The following is an 18949-nucleotide window of genomic DNA, read 5'->3' on the forward strand; positions in this document are numbered from 1 at the left end:
TTGGGGTCCTTTTGGGGTCCTTTTGGGGTCCTATAGGGTTTCGGTGGGGGGATTTTGGGGTCTGGTGTCCTTTTGGGGTCCTATAGGGTTTCGGGGGGGGGGATTTTGGGGTCTGGGGTCCTTTTGGGGCCCTATAGGGTTTTGGGGGGGGGATTTTGGGGTCTGTGCGTCCTTTTGGGGTCTTATAGGGTTTTGGGGGGGGGGATTTTGGGGGTCTCGGGTTCTTTTGGGGTCCTATAGGGTTTTGGGGGGGGGATTTTGGGGTCTGGGTCCTTTTGGGGTCCTATAGGGTTTTGGGGGGGGGAATTTGGGGGTCTGGGGTCCTTTTGGGGTCCTATAGGGTTTTGGGGGGGGGATTTTGGGGTCTGGGGTCCTTTTGGGGTCCTATAGGGTTTTGGGGGGGGGGATTCGGGGGTCCAGTGTCCTTTTGGGGTCCTATAGGGTTTCGGGGGGGGGATTTTGGGGTCTGGTGTCCTTTTGGGGTCCTATAGGGTTTTCAGGGGGGGATTTTGGGGTCTGTGGGCCCTATAGGGGCCCTATAGGGTTTTGGGGGGGGGATTTTGGGGTCTGTGGGTCCTTTTGGGGTCCTATAGGGTTTTGGGGGGGGATTTGGGGGTCTGGGGTCCTTTTGGGGTCCTATAGGGTTATGGGGGGGGGGATTCGGGGGTCCAGTGTCCTTTTGGGGTCCTATAGGGTTTCGGGGGGGGGATTTTGGGGTCTGGTGTCCTTTTGGGGTCCTATAGGGTTTTCAGGGGGGGATTTTGGGGTCTGTGGGCCCTATAGGGGCCCTATAGGGTTTTGGGGGGGGGATTTTGGGGTCTGTGGGTCCTTTTGGGGTCCTATAGGGTTTTGGGGGGGGATTTTGGGGTCTGTGCGTCCTTTTGGGGTCTTATAGGGTTTTGTGGGGGGGGATTTTGGGGGTCTCGGGTTCTTTTGGGGTCCTATAGGGTTTTGGGGGGGGGATTTTGGGGTCTGGGTCCTTTTGGGGTCCTATAGGGTTTTGGGGGGGGGGATTTTGGGGTCTGGGGTCCTTTTGGGGTCCTATAGGGTTTTGGGGGGGGGGATTTTGGGGTCTGTGGGTCCTTTTGGGGTCCTATAGGGTTTTGCTGGGGGCATTTTGGGGTCTGGGGTCCTTTTGGGGTCCTATAGGGTTTCGGGGGGGACTTTTGAGGTCCTTTTGGGGTCCTTTTGGGGTCTGGGGTTCCTATAGGGTTTTGGGGGGGGGACTTTTGGGGTCTGGGGTCCTTTTGGGGTCCCAATGGGGTCCCATAGGGTTTGGGTTCCCTTTAGGGTCTCCTTGGGGTCCCACTGGGGTCCTATGGGGTTTTGGGGTTCCTTTGGTGTCCCATGGGGTTTTGGGGTCCCTTTGGGATCTCCTTGGGGTCCCATGGGAGTTTGGGGTCCCTTTGGGGTCCTATTGGGGGTCCCATGGGGATTTGGGGTCCCTTTGGGGTCTCCTTGGGGTCTCCTTGGGGTCCCATGGGGGTTTGGGGTCCCTTTGGGGTCCCATGGGGGCTTGGGGTCCTATAGGGTTTTAGGGTCCCTTTGGGGTCTCCTTGGGTTTCCACTGGGGTCCTATGGGGGTTTGGGGTCCCTCTGGGGTCTCCTTGGGGTCCCATGGGGGTTTGGGGTCCCTTTGGGGTCCTATGGGGGTTTGGGGTCCCTTTGGGGTCTCCTTGGGGTCCCATGGGGGCTTGGGGTCCCTTTGGGGTCTCCTTGGGGTCCCACACTGGGGTCCTATGGGGGTTTGGGATCCCTTTGGGGTCCCATGGGGGCTTGGGGTCCTTTTGGGTTCTCCTTGGGGTCCTATAGGGTTTTAGGGTCCCTTTGGGGTCTCCTTGGGTTTCCACTGGGGTCCTATGGGGGTTTGGGGTCCCTTGGGGGTCTCCTTGGGGTCCCATGGGAGTTTGGGGTCCCTTTGGGGTCCTAGGGGGTTTGGGGTCCCTTTGGGGTCCTATTGGGGGTCCCATGGGGATTTGGGGTCCCTTTGGGGTCTCCTTGGGGTCTCCTTGGGGTCCCATGGGGGTTTGGGGTCCCTTTGGGGTCCCATGGGGGCTTGGGGTCCTTTTGGGTTCTCCTTGGGGTCCTATAGGGTTTTAGGGTCCCTTTGGGGTCTCCTTGGGTTTCCACTGGGGTCCTATGGGGGTTTGGGGTCCCTTTGGGGTCCTATGGGGGGTCCCATGGGGATTTGGGGTCCCTTTGGGGTCTCCTTGGGGTCTCCTTGGGGTCCCATGGGGGTTTGGGGTCCCTTTGGGGTCCCATGGGGGCTTGGGGTCCTTTTGGGTTCTCCTTGGGGTCCTATAGGGTTTTAGGGTCCCTTTGTGGTCTTATTGGGTTTCCACTGGGGTCCCATGGGGGTTTGGGGTCCCACTGGGGTCCCATGGGAGTTTGGGGTCCCTCTGGGGTCCCATGGGGTTTTGGGGTCCCTTTGGGGTCCCACTGGGGTCCTATGGGGTTTTGGGGATCCTTTAGGGTCCCATGGGTGTTTGGCGTCCCTTTGGGGTCCTATGGGGTTTTGGGGTCCTGCACTCACCTCCGTTGTGGGGTTGGGGTCCCAGTGGGGTGGGGGGGGGGCGGGGGGCGCAGCGCAGCCCCCCCGGAGCCCCACGCAGCCTTTGGGGCAGCGCCGCCATCTTGGGGTCCCTGGGGGGTAATTAACGCTCGTTAACGAGGCCGGGGGGGGGAGGGCGTTAATTAATGGGTTTTGGGGGGGGGACAAAGGGATTACAATGGGTGTCAATGGGGGCCAATGGGTTCCATGGGTGCCAATGGGGGCCAATGGGGGTGAATGGGTGCCAATGGGGGCCAATGGGTGCCAATGGGTGCCAATGGGTGCCAATGGGGGGCAGTGGAGGCCAATGGTTGCCAATGGGGGCCAATGGGGTGCAGCGGTTGCCAATGGGTGCCAATGGGTGCCAATGGGTGCCAATGGGGCCAATGGGTGACAGTGGGTGCCAATGGGGGCCAATGGGGGCCAATGGGGTGCAGTGGGTGCCAATGGGTGCCAATGGGTGCCAATGGGGGTGAATGGGTGCCAATAGGGGGCAGTGGAGGCCAATGGGGGCCAATGGGGGGCAGTGGGTGCTAACGGGGGCCAAGGAATTAAAATGGGTGTTGATGGGGGGCAGTGGGTGCCAATGGGCGCCAATGGAGGCCAATGGGTTCCATGGGTGCCAATGGAGGTGAATGGGTGCCAATGGGGGGCAGTGGGTGCCAATGGCGGCCAATGGAGGCCAATGGGTTCCATGGGTGCCAATGGGGGCCAATGGGTGCCAATGGGGGGCAGTGGAGGCCAATGGTTGCCAATGGGGGCCAATGGGTGCCAATGGGGGCCGATGGGGGCCGATGGGGGGCAATGGGGGGCAATTGTGGGCAATGGGTGACAGTGGGTGCCAATGGGGGGCAATGGGTTCCATGGGTGCCAATGGGGGTGAATGGGTGCCAATGGGGGGCAGTGGAGGCCAATGGTTGCCAATGGGGGCCAATGGGTGCCAATGGGGGCCGATGGGGGCCAATGGGGGGTGAATGGGGGGCAATGGGGGTCAATGGGTGCCAATGTGGGGAAGTGGATGCCAAAGGGGGCCAATGGGTGCCAATGGGGGTGAATGGGTGCCAATGGGGGCCGATGGGGGGCAATGGGGGCAATGGGTGACAGTGGGTGCCAATGGGGGGCAATGGGTTCCATGGGTGCCAATGGGGGTGAATGGGTGCCAATGGGGGGCAGTGGGTGCCAATGGGTGCCAATGGGTGCCAATGGGGCCAATGGGGCCAATGGGTGACAGTGGGTGCCAATGGGGGCCAATGGGGGCCAATGGGGGGCAGTGGGTGCCAATGGGTGCCAATGGGTGCCAATGGGGGTGAATGGGTGCCAATGGGGGGCAGTGGAGGCCAATGGGGGCCAATGGGGGGCAGTGGGTGCTAACGGGGGCCAAGGAATTAAAATGGGTGTTGATGGGGGGCAGTGGGTGCCAATGGGCGCCAATGGAGGCCAATGGGTTCCATGGGTGCCAATGGAGGTGAATGGGTGCCAATGGGGGGCAGTGGGTGCCAATGGCGGCCAATGGAGGCCAATGGGTTCCATGGGTGCCAATGGGGGGCAGTGGAGGCCAATGGTTGCCAATGGGGGCCAATGGGTGCCAATGGGGGCCGATGGGGGGCAATGGGTGGCAACTGTGGGCAATGGGTGACAGTGGGTGCCAATGGGGGCCAATGGGGGCCAATGGGGGTGAATGGGTGCCAATGTGGGGCAGTGGGTGCCAATGGGGGCCAATGGGGCCAATGGGGCCAATGGGTGACAGTGGGTGCCAATGGGGGCCAATGGGGGCCAATGGGGTGCAGTGGGTGCCAATGGAGGCCAATGGGTTCCATGGGTGCCAATGGAGGCCAATGGGTTCCATGGGTGCCAATGGGTGCCAATGGGGGCCAATGGGGGCCAATGGGGGCCAATGGGTTCCATGGGTGCCAATGGGTGCCAATGGGTGCCAATGGGGGCAATGGGGGCAATGGGTGACAGTGGGGGCCAATGGGGGCCAATGGGTTCCATGGGTGCCAATGGGTGCCAATGGGTGCCAATGGGGGTGAATGGGTGCCAATGGGGGGCAGTGGAGGCCAATGGGGGCCAATGGGGGGCAGTGGGTGCTAACGGGGGCCAAGGAATTAAAATGGGTGTTGATGGGGGGCAGTGGGTGCCAATGGGCGCCAATGGAGGCCAATGGGTTCCATGGGTGCCAATGGAGGTGAATGGGTGCCAATGGGGGGCAGTGGGTGCCAATGGCGGCCAATGGAGGCCAATGGGTTCCATGGGTGCCAATGGGGGCCAATGGGTGCCAATGGGGGGCAGTGGAGGCCAATGGTTGCCAATGGGGGCCAATGGGTGCCAATGGGGGCCGATGGGGGGCAATGGGGGGCAATTGTGGGCAATGGGTGACAGTGGGTGCCAATGGGGGCCAATGGGGGCCAATGGGGGTGAATGGGTGCCAATGTGGGGCAGTGGGTGCCAATGGGTGCCAATGGGTGCCAATGGGGCCAATGGGGCCAATGGGTGACAGTGGGTGCCAATGGGGGCCAATGGGGGCCAATGGGGGGCAGTGGGTGCCAATGGGTGCCAATGGGGGCCAATGGGGGTGAATGGGTGCCAATGGGGGGCAGTGGAGGCCAATGGTTGCCAATGGGGGCCAATGGGTGCCAATGGGGGCCAATGGGGGTGAATGGGTGCCAATGGGGGGCAGTGGAGGCCAATGGGGGCCAATGGGGGGCAGTGGGTGCTAACGGGGGCCAAGGAATTAAAATGGGTGTTGATGGGGGGCAGTGGGTGCCAATGGGCGCCAATGGAGGCCAATGGGTTCCATGGGTGCCAATGGAGGTGAATGGGTGCCCATGGGGGGCAGTGGTTGCCAATGGGGGCCAATGGGTGCCAATGGGTGCCAATGGGGGCCAATGGGGGACAATGGGGGCCTAAAGGGATTACAATGGGTGCCAATGGGGTGCAGTGGTTGCCCATGGGGGCCAACGGGGGCCAAGGAATTACAATGGGTGCCAATGGGTGCCAATGGGTGCCAATGTGGGGCAGTGGAGGCCAATGGTTGCCAATGGGGGCCAATGGGTGCCAATGGGGGCCAATGGGGGCCAATGGGGGGCAATGGGGGCAATGGGTGACAGTGGGTGCCAATGGGGGGCAATGGGTTCCATGGGTGCCAATGGGGGTGAATGGGTGCCAATGTGGGGCAGTGGGTGCCAATGGGTGCCAATGGGTGCCAATGGGGGTCAATGGGTGCCAATGGGGGCCAATGGGTGCCAATGGGGGGCAGTGGGTGCCAATGGGGGGCAATGGGGGCAATGGGTGACAGTGGGTGCCAATGGGGGCCAATGGGGGTGAATGGGAGCCAATGGATGCCAATGGGGGCCAATGGGGGCCAATGGGGGGCAGTGGTTGCCAATGGGGGCCAATGGGTTCCATGGGTGCCAATGGGAGTGAATGGGTGCCAATGGGGGCCAATGGGTGCCAATGGCTGCCTATGGGTGCCAATGGGGGGCAGTGGGTGCCAATGGGGACCAACGGGTGCCAATGGGGGCAATGGGGGGCAATGGGTGACAGTGGGTGCCAATGGGTGCCAATGGGGGTGAATGGGTGCCAATGGGGGGCAGTGGGTACCAATGGGTGCCAATGGGGGCCAATGGGTCCCATGGGTGCCAATGGGGGCCAACGGCTGCCAATGGGTGCCAATGGGGGGCAATGGGTGACAGTGGGTGCCAATGGGGGGCAATGGAGCCCAACAGAGGGCAATGGTTACAACGGTTGCCAATGGGGGGGCAACGGGGGACCGACGGGGGCCCATGGGTGCTGATGGGTGCCAGCGGGCATTATGGGATGGCGGCCCACCTGCGCTCCTCGTCGTCGTTCTCCATGGCGACGCGCAGGCGGTACTGAGAGCTGCCCTCGATCTCCCGCGCCAGCTGAGCGGCCCGAGCCTGGCGCTGCCGGAAGCCCTCGGAGTCCTCCCGCGGCAGAGGGACCCTATAAGGGACACACCGACCCTATAAGGGGTGTACGGACCCTATAAGGGACACACCGACCCTATAAGGGTGTATAGGGACACTATAGGGCCATGGGAACACCTCCGAGTCCTCCCGCGGCAGAGGGACCCTACAAGGGACACACCGACCCTATAAGGGACACACCGACCCTATAAGGGACACACCGACCCTATAAGGGTGTATAGGGACACTATAGGGCCATGGGAACCCCTTCGAGTCCTCCTGCGGCAGAGGGACCCTACAAGGGGTGTAGGGACTCTATAAGGGGTGTAGGGACCCTATAAGGGGTGTAGGGACCCTACAAGGGACACACCGACCCTATAAGGGGTGTAGGGACCCTATAAGGGGTGTATGGAACCTATAAGGGGTGTAGGGACCCTATAAGGGGTGTAGGGACCCTATAAGGGACACACCGACCCTATAAGGGGTGTAGGGACCCTATAAGGGGTGTACGGACCCTATAAGGGGTGTAGGGACCCTATAAGGGGTGTAGGGACCCTATAAGGGACACACCAACCCTATAAGGGGTGTAGGGACCCTATAAGGGGTGTAGGGATCCTATAAGGGGTGTAGGGACCCTATAAGGGACACACCAACCCTATAAGGGGTGTAGGGACCCTATAAGGGGTGTACGGACCCTATAAGGGGTGTAGGGACCCTATAAGGGACACACCGACCCTATAAGGGGTGTACGGACCCTATAAGGGTGTATAGGGACCCTATAAGGGCATATAGGGACACTATAGGGCCATGGGAACCCCTCCGAGTCCTCCCGCGGCAGAGGGACCCTATAAGGGACACACCGACCCTATAAGGGGTGTAGGGACCCTATAAGGGACACACCGACCCTATAAGGGACACACTGACCCTACAAGGGGTGTAGGGACCCTATAAGGGTGTATAGGGACCCTACAGGGCCATGGGAACCCCTTCGAGTCCTCCCGCGGCAGAGGGACCCTATAAGGGACACACCGACCCTATAAGGGGTGTAGGGACCCTATAAGGGATGTAGGGACCCTATAAGGGTGTATAGGGACACTATAGGGCCATGGGAACCCCTCCGAGTCCTCCCGCGGCAGAGGGACCCTATAAGGGACACACCGACCCTATAAGGGGTGTAGGGACCCTATAAGGGGTGTAGGGACCCTATAAGGGACACACCGACCCTATAAGGGTGTATAGGGACACTATAGGGCCGTGGGAACCCCTCCGAGTCCTCCCGCGGCAGAGGGACCCTACAAGGGACACACCGACCCTATAAGGGGTGTAGGGACCCTATAAGGGACACACCGACCCTATAAGGGGTGTAGGGACCCTATAAGGGACACACCGACCCTATAAGGGACACACTGACCCTACAAGGGGTGTAGGGACCCTATAGGGCCATGGGAACCCCTTCGAGTCCTCCCGCGGCAGAGGGACCCTACAAGGGACACACCGACCCTATAAGGGGTGTACGGACCCTATAAGGGTGTATAGGGACCCTATAAGGGCATATAGGGACACTATAGGGCCATGGGAACCCCTCCGAGTCCTCCCGCGGCAGAGGGACCCTATAAGGGACACACCGACCCTATAAGGGGTGTAGGGACCCTATAAGGGACACACCGACCCTATAAGGGACACACTGACCCTACAAGGGGTGTAGGGACCCTATAAGGGTGTATAGGGACCCTACAGGGCCATGGGAACCCCTTCGAGTCCTCCCGCGGCAGAGGGACCCTATAAGGGACACACCGACCCTATAAGGGGTGTAGGGACCCTATAAGGGATGTAGGGACCCTATAAGGGTGTATAGGGACACTATAGGGCCATGGGAACCCCTCCGAGTCATCCCGCGGCAGAAGGACCCTATAAGGGACACACCGACCCTATAAGGGGTGTAGGGACCCTATAAGGGGTGTAGGAACCCTATAAGGGGGTAGAGGGACCCTATAGGGCCGTGGGAACCCCTCCGAGACCTCCCGCGGCAGAGGGACCCTATAAGGGACACACCGACCCTATAAGGGGTGTAGGGACCCTATAAGGGACACACCGACCCTATAAGGGGTGTAGGGACCCTATAAGGGACACACCGACCCTATAAGGGTGTATAGGGACACTATAGGGCCGTGGGAACTCCTCCGAGTCCTCCCGCGGCAGAGGGACCCTACAAGGGACACACCGACCCTATAAGGGACACACCGACCCTATAAGGGGTGTAGGGACCCTATAAGGGTGTATAGGGACCCTATAAGGGGTGTAGGGACCCTATAAGGGACACACCGACCCTATAAGGGACACACTGACCCTACAAGGGGTGTAGGGACCCTATAAGGGTGTATAGGGACCCTATAGGGCCATGGGAACACCTCCGAGTCCTCCCGCGGCAGAGGGACCCTATAAGGGACACACCGACCCTATAAGGGGTGTAGGGACCCTATAAGGGACACACCGACCCTATAAGGGTGTATAGGGACACTATAGGGCCATGGAAACCCCTCCGAGTCCTCCCGCGGCAGAGGGACCCTACAAGGGACACACCGACCCTATAAGGGCTGTAGGGACCCTATAAGGGGTGTAGGGACCCTATAAGGGACACACCGACCCTATAAGGGGTGTAGGGACCCTATAACGGTGTATAGGGACACTATAGGGCCGTGGGAACCCCTCCGAGCCCTCCCGCGGCAGAGGGACCCTATAAGGGACACACCGACCCTATAAGGGGTGTAGGGACCCTATAAGGGTGTATAGGGACCCTATAGGGCCGTGGGAACCCCTCCGAGTTCTCCCGCGGCAGAAGGACCCTATAAGGGACACACCGACCCTATAAGGGGTGTAGGGACCCTATAAGGCGTGTAGGAACCCTATAAGGGGTGTAGGGACCCTATAAGGATGTACAGGAACCCTATAGGGCCGTGGGAACCCCTCCGAGCCCTCCCGCGGCAGAGGGACCCTACAAGGGACACACCGACCCTATAAGGGACACACCGACCCTATAAGGGGTGTAGGGACCCTACAAGGGTGTATAGGGACACTATAGGGCCGTGGGAACCCCTCCGAGACCTCCCGCGGCAGAGGGACCCTATAAGGGACACACCGACCCTATAAGGGGTGTAGGGACCCTATAAGGGGTGTATGGACCCTATAAGGGGGTAGAGGGACCCTATAGGACCATGGGAACCCCTCCGAGTCCTCCCGCGGCAGAGGGACCCTACAAGGGACACACCGACCCTATAAGGGCTGTAGGGACCCTATAAAGGTGTATAGGGACCCTATAAGGGATGTAGGGACCCTATAAGGATGTATAGGGACACAATAGGGCCATGGGAACCCCTCCAAGTGCTCCCGCGGCAGAGGGACCCTACAAGGGACACACCGACCCTATAAGGGGTGTAGGGACCCTATAAGGGGTGTAGGGACCCTATAAGGGGGTAGAGGAACCCTATAGGACCATGGGAACCCCTCCGAGTCCTCCCGCGGCAGAGGGACCCTACAAGGGACACACCGACCCTATAAGGGCTGTAGGGACCCTATAAGGGGTGTAGGGACCCTACAAGGGACACACCGACCCTATAAGGGGTGTAGGGACCCTATAAGGGTGTATAGGGACACTATAGGGCCGTGGGAACTCCTCCGAGTCCTCCTGTGGCAGAGAGATCCTATAAGGGACACACCGACCCTATAAGGGGTGTAGGGACCCTACAAGGGACACACCAACCCTATAAGGGGTGTAGGGACCCTATAAGGGGTGTAGGAACCCTATGAGGGGTGTAGGGACCCTACAAGGGATACACCGACCCTATAAGGTTTTGGGGTCCCATTGGGGTCTGGGGGTCCTTATGGGATCCCATAGGATTTGGGGACCCTTATGGGGTCCCATGGGGTTTGGGCGGATTCTATGGGGTCCCATAGGGACTGACGATTCTTATGGGGTCCCACAAGGTTTTGGGGTCCCATTGGGGTTTGGGGATCCTTATGGGGTCCTTATGGGGTCACATAGGGTTTGGGGGACCTTATGGGGTCCTTATGGGGTCACATAGGGTTTGGGGGGATTCTATGGGGTCCCCTAGGAACTGATGATACCTATGGGGTCCCACAAGGTTTTGGGGTCCCATTGGGGTCTGGGGGTCCTTATGGGGTCCCATAGGGTCTGGGGGTCCTTATGGGGTCCTTATGGGGTCACATAGGGTTTGGGGGGATTCTATGGGGTCCCCTAGGAACTGATGATTCCTATGGGGTCCCACAAGGTTTAGGGGGGTCCCATTGGGGTCTGGGGGTCCTTATGGGGTCCCATAGGGTTTGGGGGACCTTATGGGGTCCTTATGGGGTCACATAGGGTTTGGGCGCATTTTATGGGGTCCCCTAGGAACTGATGATATCTATGGGGTCCCACAAGGTTTAGGGGGGTCCCATTGGGGTCTGGGGGTCCTTATGGGGTCCCATAGAGTCTGGGGGTCCTTATGGGGTCCTTATGAGGTCACATAGGGTTTGGGGGGATTCTATGGGGTCCCCTAGGAACTGATGATTCTTATGGGGTCCCACAAGGTTTAGGGGGGTCCCATTGGGGTCTGGGGGTCCTTATGGGGTCCCATAGGGTCTGGGGGTCCTTATGGGGTCCTTATGGGGTCACATAGGGTTTGGGGGGATTCTATGGGGTCCCATAGGGACTGACGATTCTTATGGGGTCCCACAAAGTTTTGGGGTCCCATTGGGGTTTGGGGATCCTTATGGGGTCCTTATGGGGTCACATAGGGTTTGGGCGCATTTTATGGGGTCCCCTAGGAACTGATGATACCTATGGGGTCCCACAAGGTTTAGGGGGGTCCCATTGGGGTCTGGGGGTCCTTATGGGGTCCCATAGGGTCTGGGGGTCCTTATGGGGTCCTTATGGGGTCACATAGGGTTTGGGGGGATTCTATGGGGTCCCCTACGAACTGATGATTCTTATGGGGTCCCACAAGGTTTAGGGGGGTCCCATTGGGGTCTGGGGGTCCTTATGGGGTCCCATAGAGTCTGGGGGTCCTTATGGGGTCCTTATGGGGTCACATAGGATTTGGGGGGATTCTATGGGGTCCCCTAGGAACTGATGATACCTATGGGGTCCCACAAGGTTTAGGGGGGTCCCATTGGGGTCTGGGGGTCCTTATGGGGTCCCATAGGGTCTGGGGGTCCTTATGGGGTCCTTATGGGGTCACATAGGGTTTGGGGGGATTCTATGGGGTCCCCTAAGAACCGATGATTCCTATGGGGTCCCAGAAGGTTTAGGGGGGTCCCATTGGGGTCTGGGGGTCCTTATGGGGTCCCATAGGGTCTGGGGGTCCTTATGGGGTCCTTATGGGGTCACATAGGGTTTGGGGGGATTCTATGGGGTCCCCTAAGAACCGATGATTCCTATGGGGTCCCAGAAGGTTTAGGGGGGTCCCATTGGGGTCTGGGGGTCCTTATGGGGTCCCATAGGATTTGGGGATCCTTATGGGATCCCATGGGGTTTGGGGATCCTTATGGGGTCCCATGGGGTTTGGGCGGATTCTATGGGGTCCCATAGGGACTGACGATTCTTATGGGGTCCCACAAGGTTTTGGGGTCCCATTGGGGTCTGGGGGTCCTCATGGGGTCCCGTAGGGTCTGGGGGTCCTTATGGGGTCCTTATGGGGTCACATAGGGTTTGGGGGGATTCTATGGGGTCCCCTAAGAACTGATGATTCCTATGGGGTCCCACAAGGTTTAGGGGGGTCCCATTGGGGTCTGGGGGTCCCTATGGGGTCCCATAGGGTCTGGGGGTCCTTATGGGGTCCTTATGGGGTCACATAGGGTTTGGGGGGATTCTATGGGGTCCCCTAGGAACTGATGATTCCTATGGGGTCCCACAAGGTTTTGGGGTCCCATTGGGGTCTGGGGGTCCTTATGGGGTCCTCATGGGGTCACATAGGGTTTGGGGGGATTCTATGGGGTCCCATAGGGACTGACGATTCTTATGGGGTCCCACAAGGTTTTGGGGTCCCATTGGGGTCTGGGGGTCCTCATGGGGTCCCATAGGGTCTGGGGGTCCTTATGGGGTCCTTATGGGGTCACATAGGGTTTGGGGGGATTCTATGGGGTCCCCTACGAACTGATGATTCTTATGGGGTCCCACAAGGTTTAGGGGGGTCCCATTGGGGTCTGGGGGTCCTTATGGGGTCCCATAGAGTCTGGGGGTCCTTATGGGGTCCTTATGGGGTCACATAGGGTTTGGGCGCATTTTATGGGGTCCCCTAGGAACTGATGATACCTATGGGGTCCCACAATGTTTAGGGGGGTCCCATTGGGGTCTGGGGGTCCTTATGGGGTCCCATAGGGTCTGGGGGTCCTTATGGGGTCCTTATGGGGTCGCTGACTCACGTGTACGCAGCCAGGCTGCTGTCGTAGGTGGTTTTCACCCCATAATTTTCCTCATTGAAGCGGAACATCTCAGCGGGGTCCCAACCGTTGGACTGAGCATAAATGACCCCATAAGGACCCCCACAACGACCCCAAAATCCCCTCAAACGTCCCCAAAAAGAACACCCCAAAAAACCCTAAAAACTCCCTAAAATCCGCCCCCAAAAAGCCCCAAAAAGAGACCCCAAAGACCCCCAAATTAAGTCCTAAAAGCCCCCCGTGCCCAAAACCCCCCAAACCCCCTCCAACAACCCCAAATAGGGCCCCAAAACCTCCAAAATGAACCACCCTACAACTCCCCAAACCCCAAAATGCCCCAAAAATGCCCCAAAAGCCCCAAAATGTCCCAAAATCCTCCCAAAAAACCCCAAACATCCCCAACAACACCTCCAAAAAGATGCCCCAAACGGCCCCAAAACGGCCCCCAAACCACCCCAAAACTCCCCAAAAGCCCCCAAATCCCCCAAAACGAACCCCCCATCCCACCCCAAAACCCCAAAATGCCCCAAAATGCCCCAAAAGCCCCAAAATGCCCCAAAATCCCTCCCAAAAAACCCCAAACATCCCCAACAACACCTCCAAAAAGACCCCGCAAACGTCCCCAAAATGGCCCCCAAACCACCCCAAAACTCCCCAAAACTCCCAAAATCCCCCAAAACGAACCCCCCCATCCCACCCCAAAACCCCAAAAATGCCCCAAACTGACCCAAAAGCCCCAAAATCCCTCCCCAAAAACCCCAAACATCCCCAACAACACCTCCAAAAAGACCCCGCAAACGTCCCCAAAATGGCCCCAAAACCACCCCAAAACTCCCCAAAAGCCCCCAAATCCCCCAAAACGAACCCCCCCATCCCACCCCAAAACCCCATAAATGCCCTAAAAGCCCCATAATGCCCCAATCTGCCCCCAAAAACCCCCAAATTCCCCCCCAAAACCCCAAACATCCCCAACAACACCTCCAAAAACACCTCCAAAATAACCCCCAGAATGGCCCCCAAACCACCCCAAAACTCCTCAAAACTCCCCAAAAGCCCCCAAATCCCCCAAAACGAACCCCCCCATCCCACCCCAAAACCCCAAAAATGCCCCAAACTGACCCAAAAGCCCCAAACTGCCCCCAAATCCCTCCCCAAAAACCCCAAACATCCCCAACATCTCCAAAAAGACCCCCCCAAACTGTCCCCAAAATGGCCCCAAAACCACCCCAAAACTCCCCAAAAGCCCCCAAATCCCCCAAAACGACCCCCCCCATCCCACCCCAAAACCCCCAAAATGCCCCAAAAAGCCCCAAAAAGCCCCAAAATCCCGAAAATTCCCCCCCAAAACCCCAAACATCCCCAACAACACCTCCAAAAACACCTCCAAAATAACCCCCAGAATGGCCCCCAAACCACCCCAAAACTCCTCAAAACTTCCCAAAAGCCCCCAAATCCCCCAAAACGAACCCCCCCATCCCACCCCAAAACCCCCAAAATGCCCCAAACTGACCCAAAATGCCCCAAAAGCCCCAAAATTCCTCCCAAAAAACCCCAAACATCCCCAACAACACCTCCAAAACGACCCCACAAACGTCCCCAAAATGGCCCCAAAACCACCCCCAAACCACCCCAAAACTCCCCAAAAGCCCCCAAATCCCCCAAAACGACCCCCCCCATCCCACCCCAAAACCCCATAAATGCCCCAAAAAGCCCCAAACTGCCCCAAAATCCCTCCCAAAAAACCCCAAACATCCCCAACAACACCTCCAAAAAGACCCCGCACACGTCCCCAAAAGCCCCAAAACCACCCCAAAACTCCCCAAAACCCCCCAAAATCCCCCAAAACGACCCCCCCCATCCCACCCCAAAACCCCACAAATGCCCCAAAAAGCCCCAAAATCCCGAAAATTCCCCCCCAAAAACCCCAAACATCCCCAACAACACCTCCAAAACGACCCCCAAAGCGGCCCCAAAACCACCCCAAAACTCCTCAAAACTCCACAAAAACCCCAAAATCTCCCAAAACGGACCCCCCCATCCCACCCCAAAACCCCATAAATGCCCTAAAAGCCCCAAACTGCCCCAATCTGCCCCCAAAAACCCCAAAATTCCCCCCCAAAACCCCAAACATCCCCAACAACACCTCCAACAACACCTCCAAAAAGACGCCCAAAAAGACCCCCAAACCACCCCAAAACTCCCCAAAAGCCCCAAAATCCCCCAAAACGAACCCCCCCATCCCACCCCAAAACCCCCAAAATGCCCCAAACTGACCCAAAATGCCCCAAAAGCCCCAAAATTCCTCCCAAAAGACCCCAAACATCCCCAACAACACCTCCAAAACGACCCCGCAAACGTCCCCAAAATGGCCCCAAAACCACCCCAAAACTCCCCAAAAGCCCCCAAATCCCCCAAAACGAACCCCCCCATCCCACCCCAAAACCCCAAAAATGCCCCCAAAACCCCCAAAAGCCCCAAACTGACCCAAAATCCCTCCAAAAAAACCCCAAACATCCCCAAAATGCCCCAAAAAGACCCTCAAAAACACCCTCAAAAAGCCCCTCAAAATGGCCCCCAAACCACCCCAAAACTCCCCAAAAGCCCCCAAATCCCCCAAAACGACCCCCCCCATCCCACCCCAAAACCCCACAAATGCCCCAAAAAGCCCCATAATGCCCCAAAATGCCCCAAAATCCCTCCAAAAAAACCCCAAACATTCCCAAAAACACCTCCAAAAAGACCCCCCAAACTGCCCCCAAAATGGCCCCAAAACCACCCCAAACTCCCCAAAACCCCCCAAATCCCCCAAAACGACCCCCCCCATCCCACCCCAAAACCCCACAAATGCCCCAAACTGCCCCATAATGCCCCAAAAGCCCCAAAATTCCTCCCAAAAGACCCGAAACATCCCCAACAACACCTCCAACAAAACCTCCAAAAAGACGCCCAAAAAGACCCCCAAACCACCCCAAAACTCCCCAAAAGCCCCCAAATCCCCCAAAACGACCCCCCCCATCCCACCCCAAAACCCCAAAAATGCCCCAAACTGACCCAAAAGCCCCAAAATCCCTCCCAAAAAACCCCAAACATCCCCAACAAGACGCCCAAAAAGACGCCCAAAAAGAGCCCCAAAAATGGCCCCAAAACCACCCCAAAACTCCCCAAAACCCCCCAAATCCCCCAAAACGACCCCCCCCATCCCACCCCAAAACCCCACAAATGCCCCAAAAAGCCCCAAACTGCCCCAAAGTGCCTTGGAGCTCACAGTGTCAGCCTCCAGCTCGCACTCATCCCCCAGCTCAGCGCCGTCCCACCTCTGCAGCTCCGCGTGCCGCCGCTCCCCGTTGCGCCGCGCCGTTCCCAAATCCGCCACTTTATCTGACCCCAAAATCCACCTTTTTCAACCCAAAATCACCTCCGGGCTCCGGGGCAAAAAAAAACATCACCCCTTCGCCTCCGTCTCCGCGCACCCGAAACGCGGGGATTTTGCCCCAAAATTGATGCAATTCGCATCTTCGCAGCCGCAAATCCCAAAGGTTGGACCCAAAATCCCAATAATTTCACCCCAAATCCCAATAATTTCACCCAAATTCCAAAGGTTTGACCCAAAATCCCAATAATTTCACCCAAATCCCAAAGGTTTGAGCCAAAATCTCAATAATTTCACCCCAAATCCCAAAGGTTGCACACAAAATCCCAATAATTTCACCCCAAATCCCAAAGGTTGGACCCCAAATCTCAATAATTTCACCCAAAATTCCAAAGGTTTGACCCCAAATCCCAATAATTTCACCCGAAATCCCAAAGGTTTGAGCCAAAATCCCCATAATTTGACCCCAAATCCCAATAATTTGACCCCAAATCCCAATAATTTCACCCGAAATCCCAAAGGTTGGACCCAGAATCCCAATAATTTCACCCCAAATCCCAAAACTTTGACTCAAAAACCCAACAATTCAACCCCAAATCCCAAAGGTTTGACCCAAAATCCCAATAATTTCACCCCAAATCCCAAAGGTTGGGCCCAAAATCCCAATAATTTCACCCCAAATCCCAAAGGTTGGACCCAGAATCCCAATAATTTCACCCCAAATCCCAAAGGTTGCACACAAAATCCCAATAATTTCACCCCAAATCCCAAAGGTTGGACCCCAAATCCCAATAATTTCACCCAAAATCCCAACGGTTGGACCCAAAATCCCCATAATTTGACCCCAAATCCCAATAATTTCACCCCAAATCCCAAAGGTTTGAGCCAAAATCTCAATAATTTCACCCCAAATCCCAAAGGTTGGGCCCAAAATCCCAATAATTTCACCCCAAATCCCAAAGGTTGGACCCAGAATCCCAATAATTTCACCCCAAATCCCAAAGGTTGCACACAAAATCCCAATAATTTCACCCCAAATCCCAAAGGTTGGACCCCAAATCCCAATAATTTCACCCAAAATCCCAACGGTTGGACCCAAAATCCCCATAATTTGACCCCAAATCCCAATAATTTCACCCCAAATCCCAAAGGTTTGAGCCAAAATCTCAATAATTTCACCCCAAATCCCAAAGGTTGGGCCCAAAATCCCAATAATTTCACCCCAAATCCCAAAGGTTGGACCCAGAATCCCAATAATTTCACCCCAAATCCTAAAACTTTGACCCAAAAACCCAATAATTCAACCCAAAATCCCAAAGGTTTGAGCCAAAATCCCAATAATTTCACCCGAAATCCCAAAGGTTTGAGCCAAAATCCCAATAATTTCACCCAAAATCCCAAAGGTTGGACCCAAAATCCCAATAATTTGACCCCAAATCCCAAAAATTTCACCCCAAATTCCAAAGCTTTGGATCCAAAATCCTAATAATTTCACCCCAAATCCCAAAGGTTGGACCCAAAATCCCAATAATTTCACCCCAAATTCCCAAAGGTTTGACCCAAAATCTCAATTATTTCACCCCAAATCCCAAAGGTTTGGACCCAAAATCCCCATAATTTGACCCCAAATCCCAACAATTTCACCTGAAATCCCAAAGGTTGGACCCCAAATCTCAATAATTTCACCCCAAATCCCAAAAGTTTGACCCAAAATCCTAATAATTTCACCCCAAATCCCAAAGGTTTGAGCCAAAATCCCAATAATTTCACCCGAAATCCCAAAGGTTTGAGCCAAAATCCCCATAATTTGACCCCAAATCCCAAAGGTTGGACCCCAAATCTCAATAATTTCACCCAAAATTCCAAAGGTTGGACCCCAAATCCCAATAATTTCACCCGAAATCCCAAAGGTTTGAGCCAAAATCTCAATAATTTCACCCAAAATTCCAAAGGTTTGACCCCAAATCCCAATAATTTCACCCCAAATCCCAAAGGTTTGACCCCAAATCCGAATAATTTCACCCAAAATCCCAAAGCTTTGACCCAGAATCCCCATAATTTGACCCCAAATCCCAAAGGTTTGGACCCAGAACCTCAATAATTTGACCCCAAATCCCAACAACTTGACCTAAAATCGCAACAATTAGACCCAAAATCCCAATAATTGGACCCCAAATCCCAACGATTTGACCCAAAATCCCAATAATTTGATCCCAAATACCCCATTTCCGCCCCAGATCCCCCAAAATCCCACCCGAGACCCCCTCAAATCCCCCCATTTCCCCCCCAAATTCCCCCATATCCTACCCAAGACCCCCCATTTCTCCCCCAAATCCCCCCAAATCCCATCCAAGACCCCCACAACCCCCCATTTCCCCCCCAAAACCCCCACCTTTTCCCCCCAAATCCCCCCCAAGCCCCCCATTTCCCCCCCAAATCCCCCTTTCCCCCCATATCCCACCCAAGCCCCCCCCAAGACCCCCCATTTCCGCCCCAAATCCCCCCATTTCTCCCCCAAATCCCCCCATATCCCTCGAAATCCCCCCAAATCCTACCCAAGACCCCCCTAAACCCCCCATTTCCCCCCCCAATCCCCCACCTTTCCCCCCAAAGACCCCCCCAAGCCCATTTCCCCCCCCAAATCCCCCCATATCCAACCCAAGACCC

At 56.6% G+C, this 18949-nt stretch overlaps 1 protein-coding gene across 1 annotated transcript in view; it reads right to left on the reverse strand.

Annotated features, from left to right (window-relative positions):
* The window catches only part of LOC149913234 (ataxin-2-like protein), a gene marked incomplete at its 3' end in the record, with an annotated part of 56445 nt that overhangs the window by 24030 nt on the left and 13466 nt on the right, over positions 1 to 18949 (reverse strand). The window contains exons 6-9 of the mRNA XM_090130329.1: positions 16178 to 16290; positions 12895 to 12986; positions 6380 to 6514; positions 2534 to 2643 (exon numbers count right to left, since the gene is read on the reverse strand). Of these exons, the coding sequence (XP_089986455.1) occupies positions 2534 to 2643; positions 6380 to 6514; positions 12895 to 12986; positions 16178 to 16290 (450 nt within the window). The remainder of the gene's footprint in view (positions 1 to 2533; positions 2644 to 6379; positions 6515 to 12894; positions 12987 to 16177; positions 16291 to 18949) is intronic.

This window comes from Phasianus colchicus, chromosome 40 (genome assembly GCF_987193195.1).
Source record: "Phasianus colchicus chromosome 40, bPhaCol1.hap1.1, whole genome shotgun sequence".
Lineage (NCBI taxonomy): Eukaryota > Metazoa > Chordata > Aves > Galliformes > Phasianidae > Phasianus > Phasianus colchicus.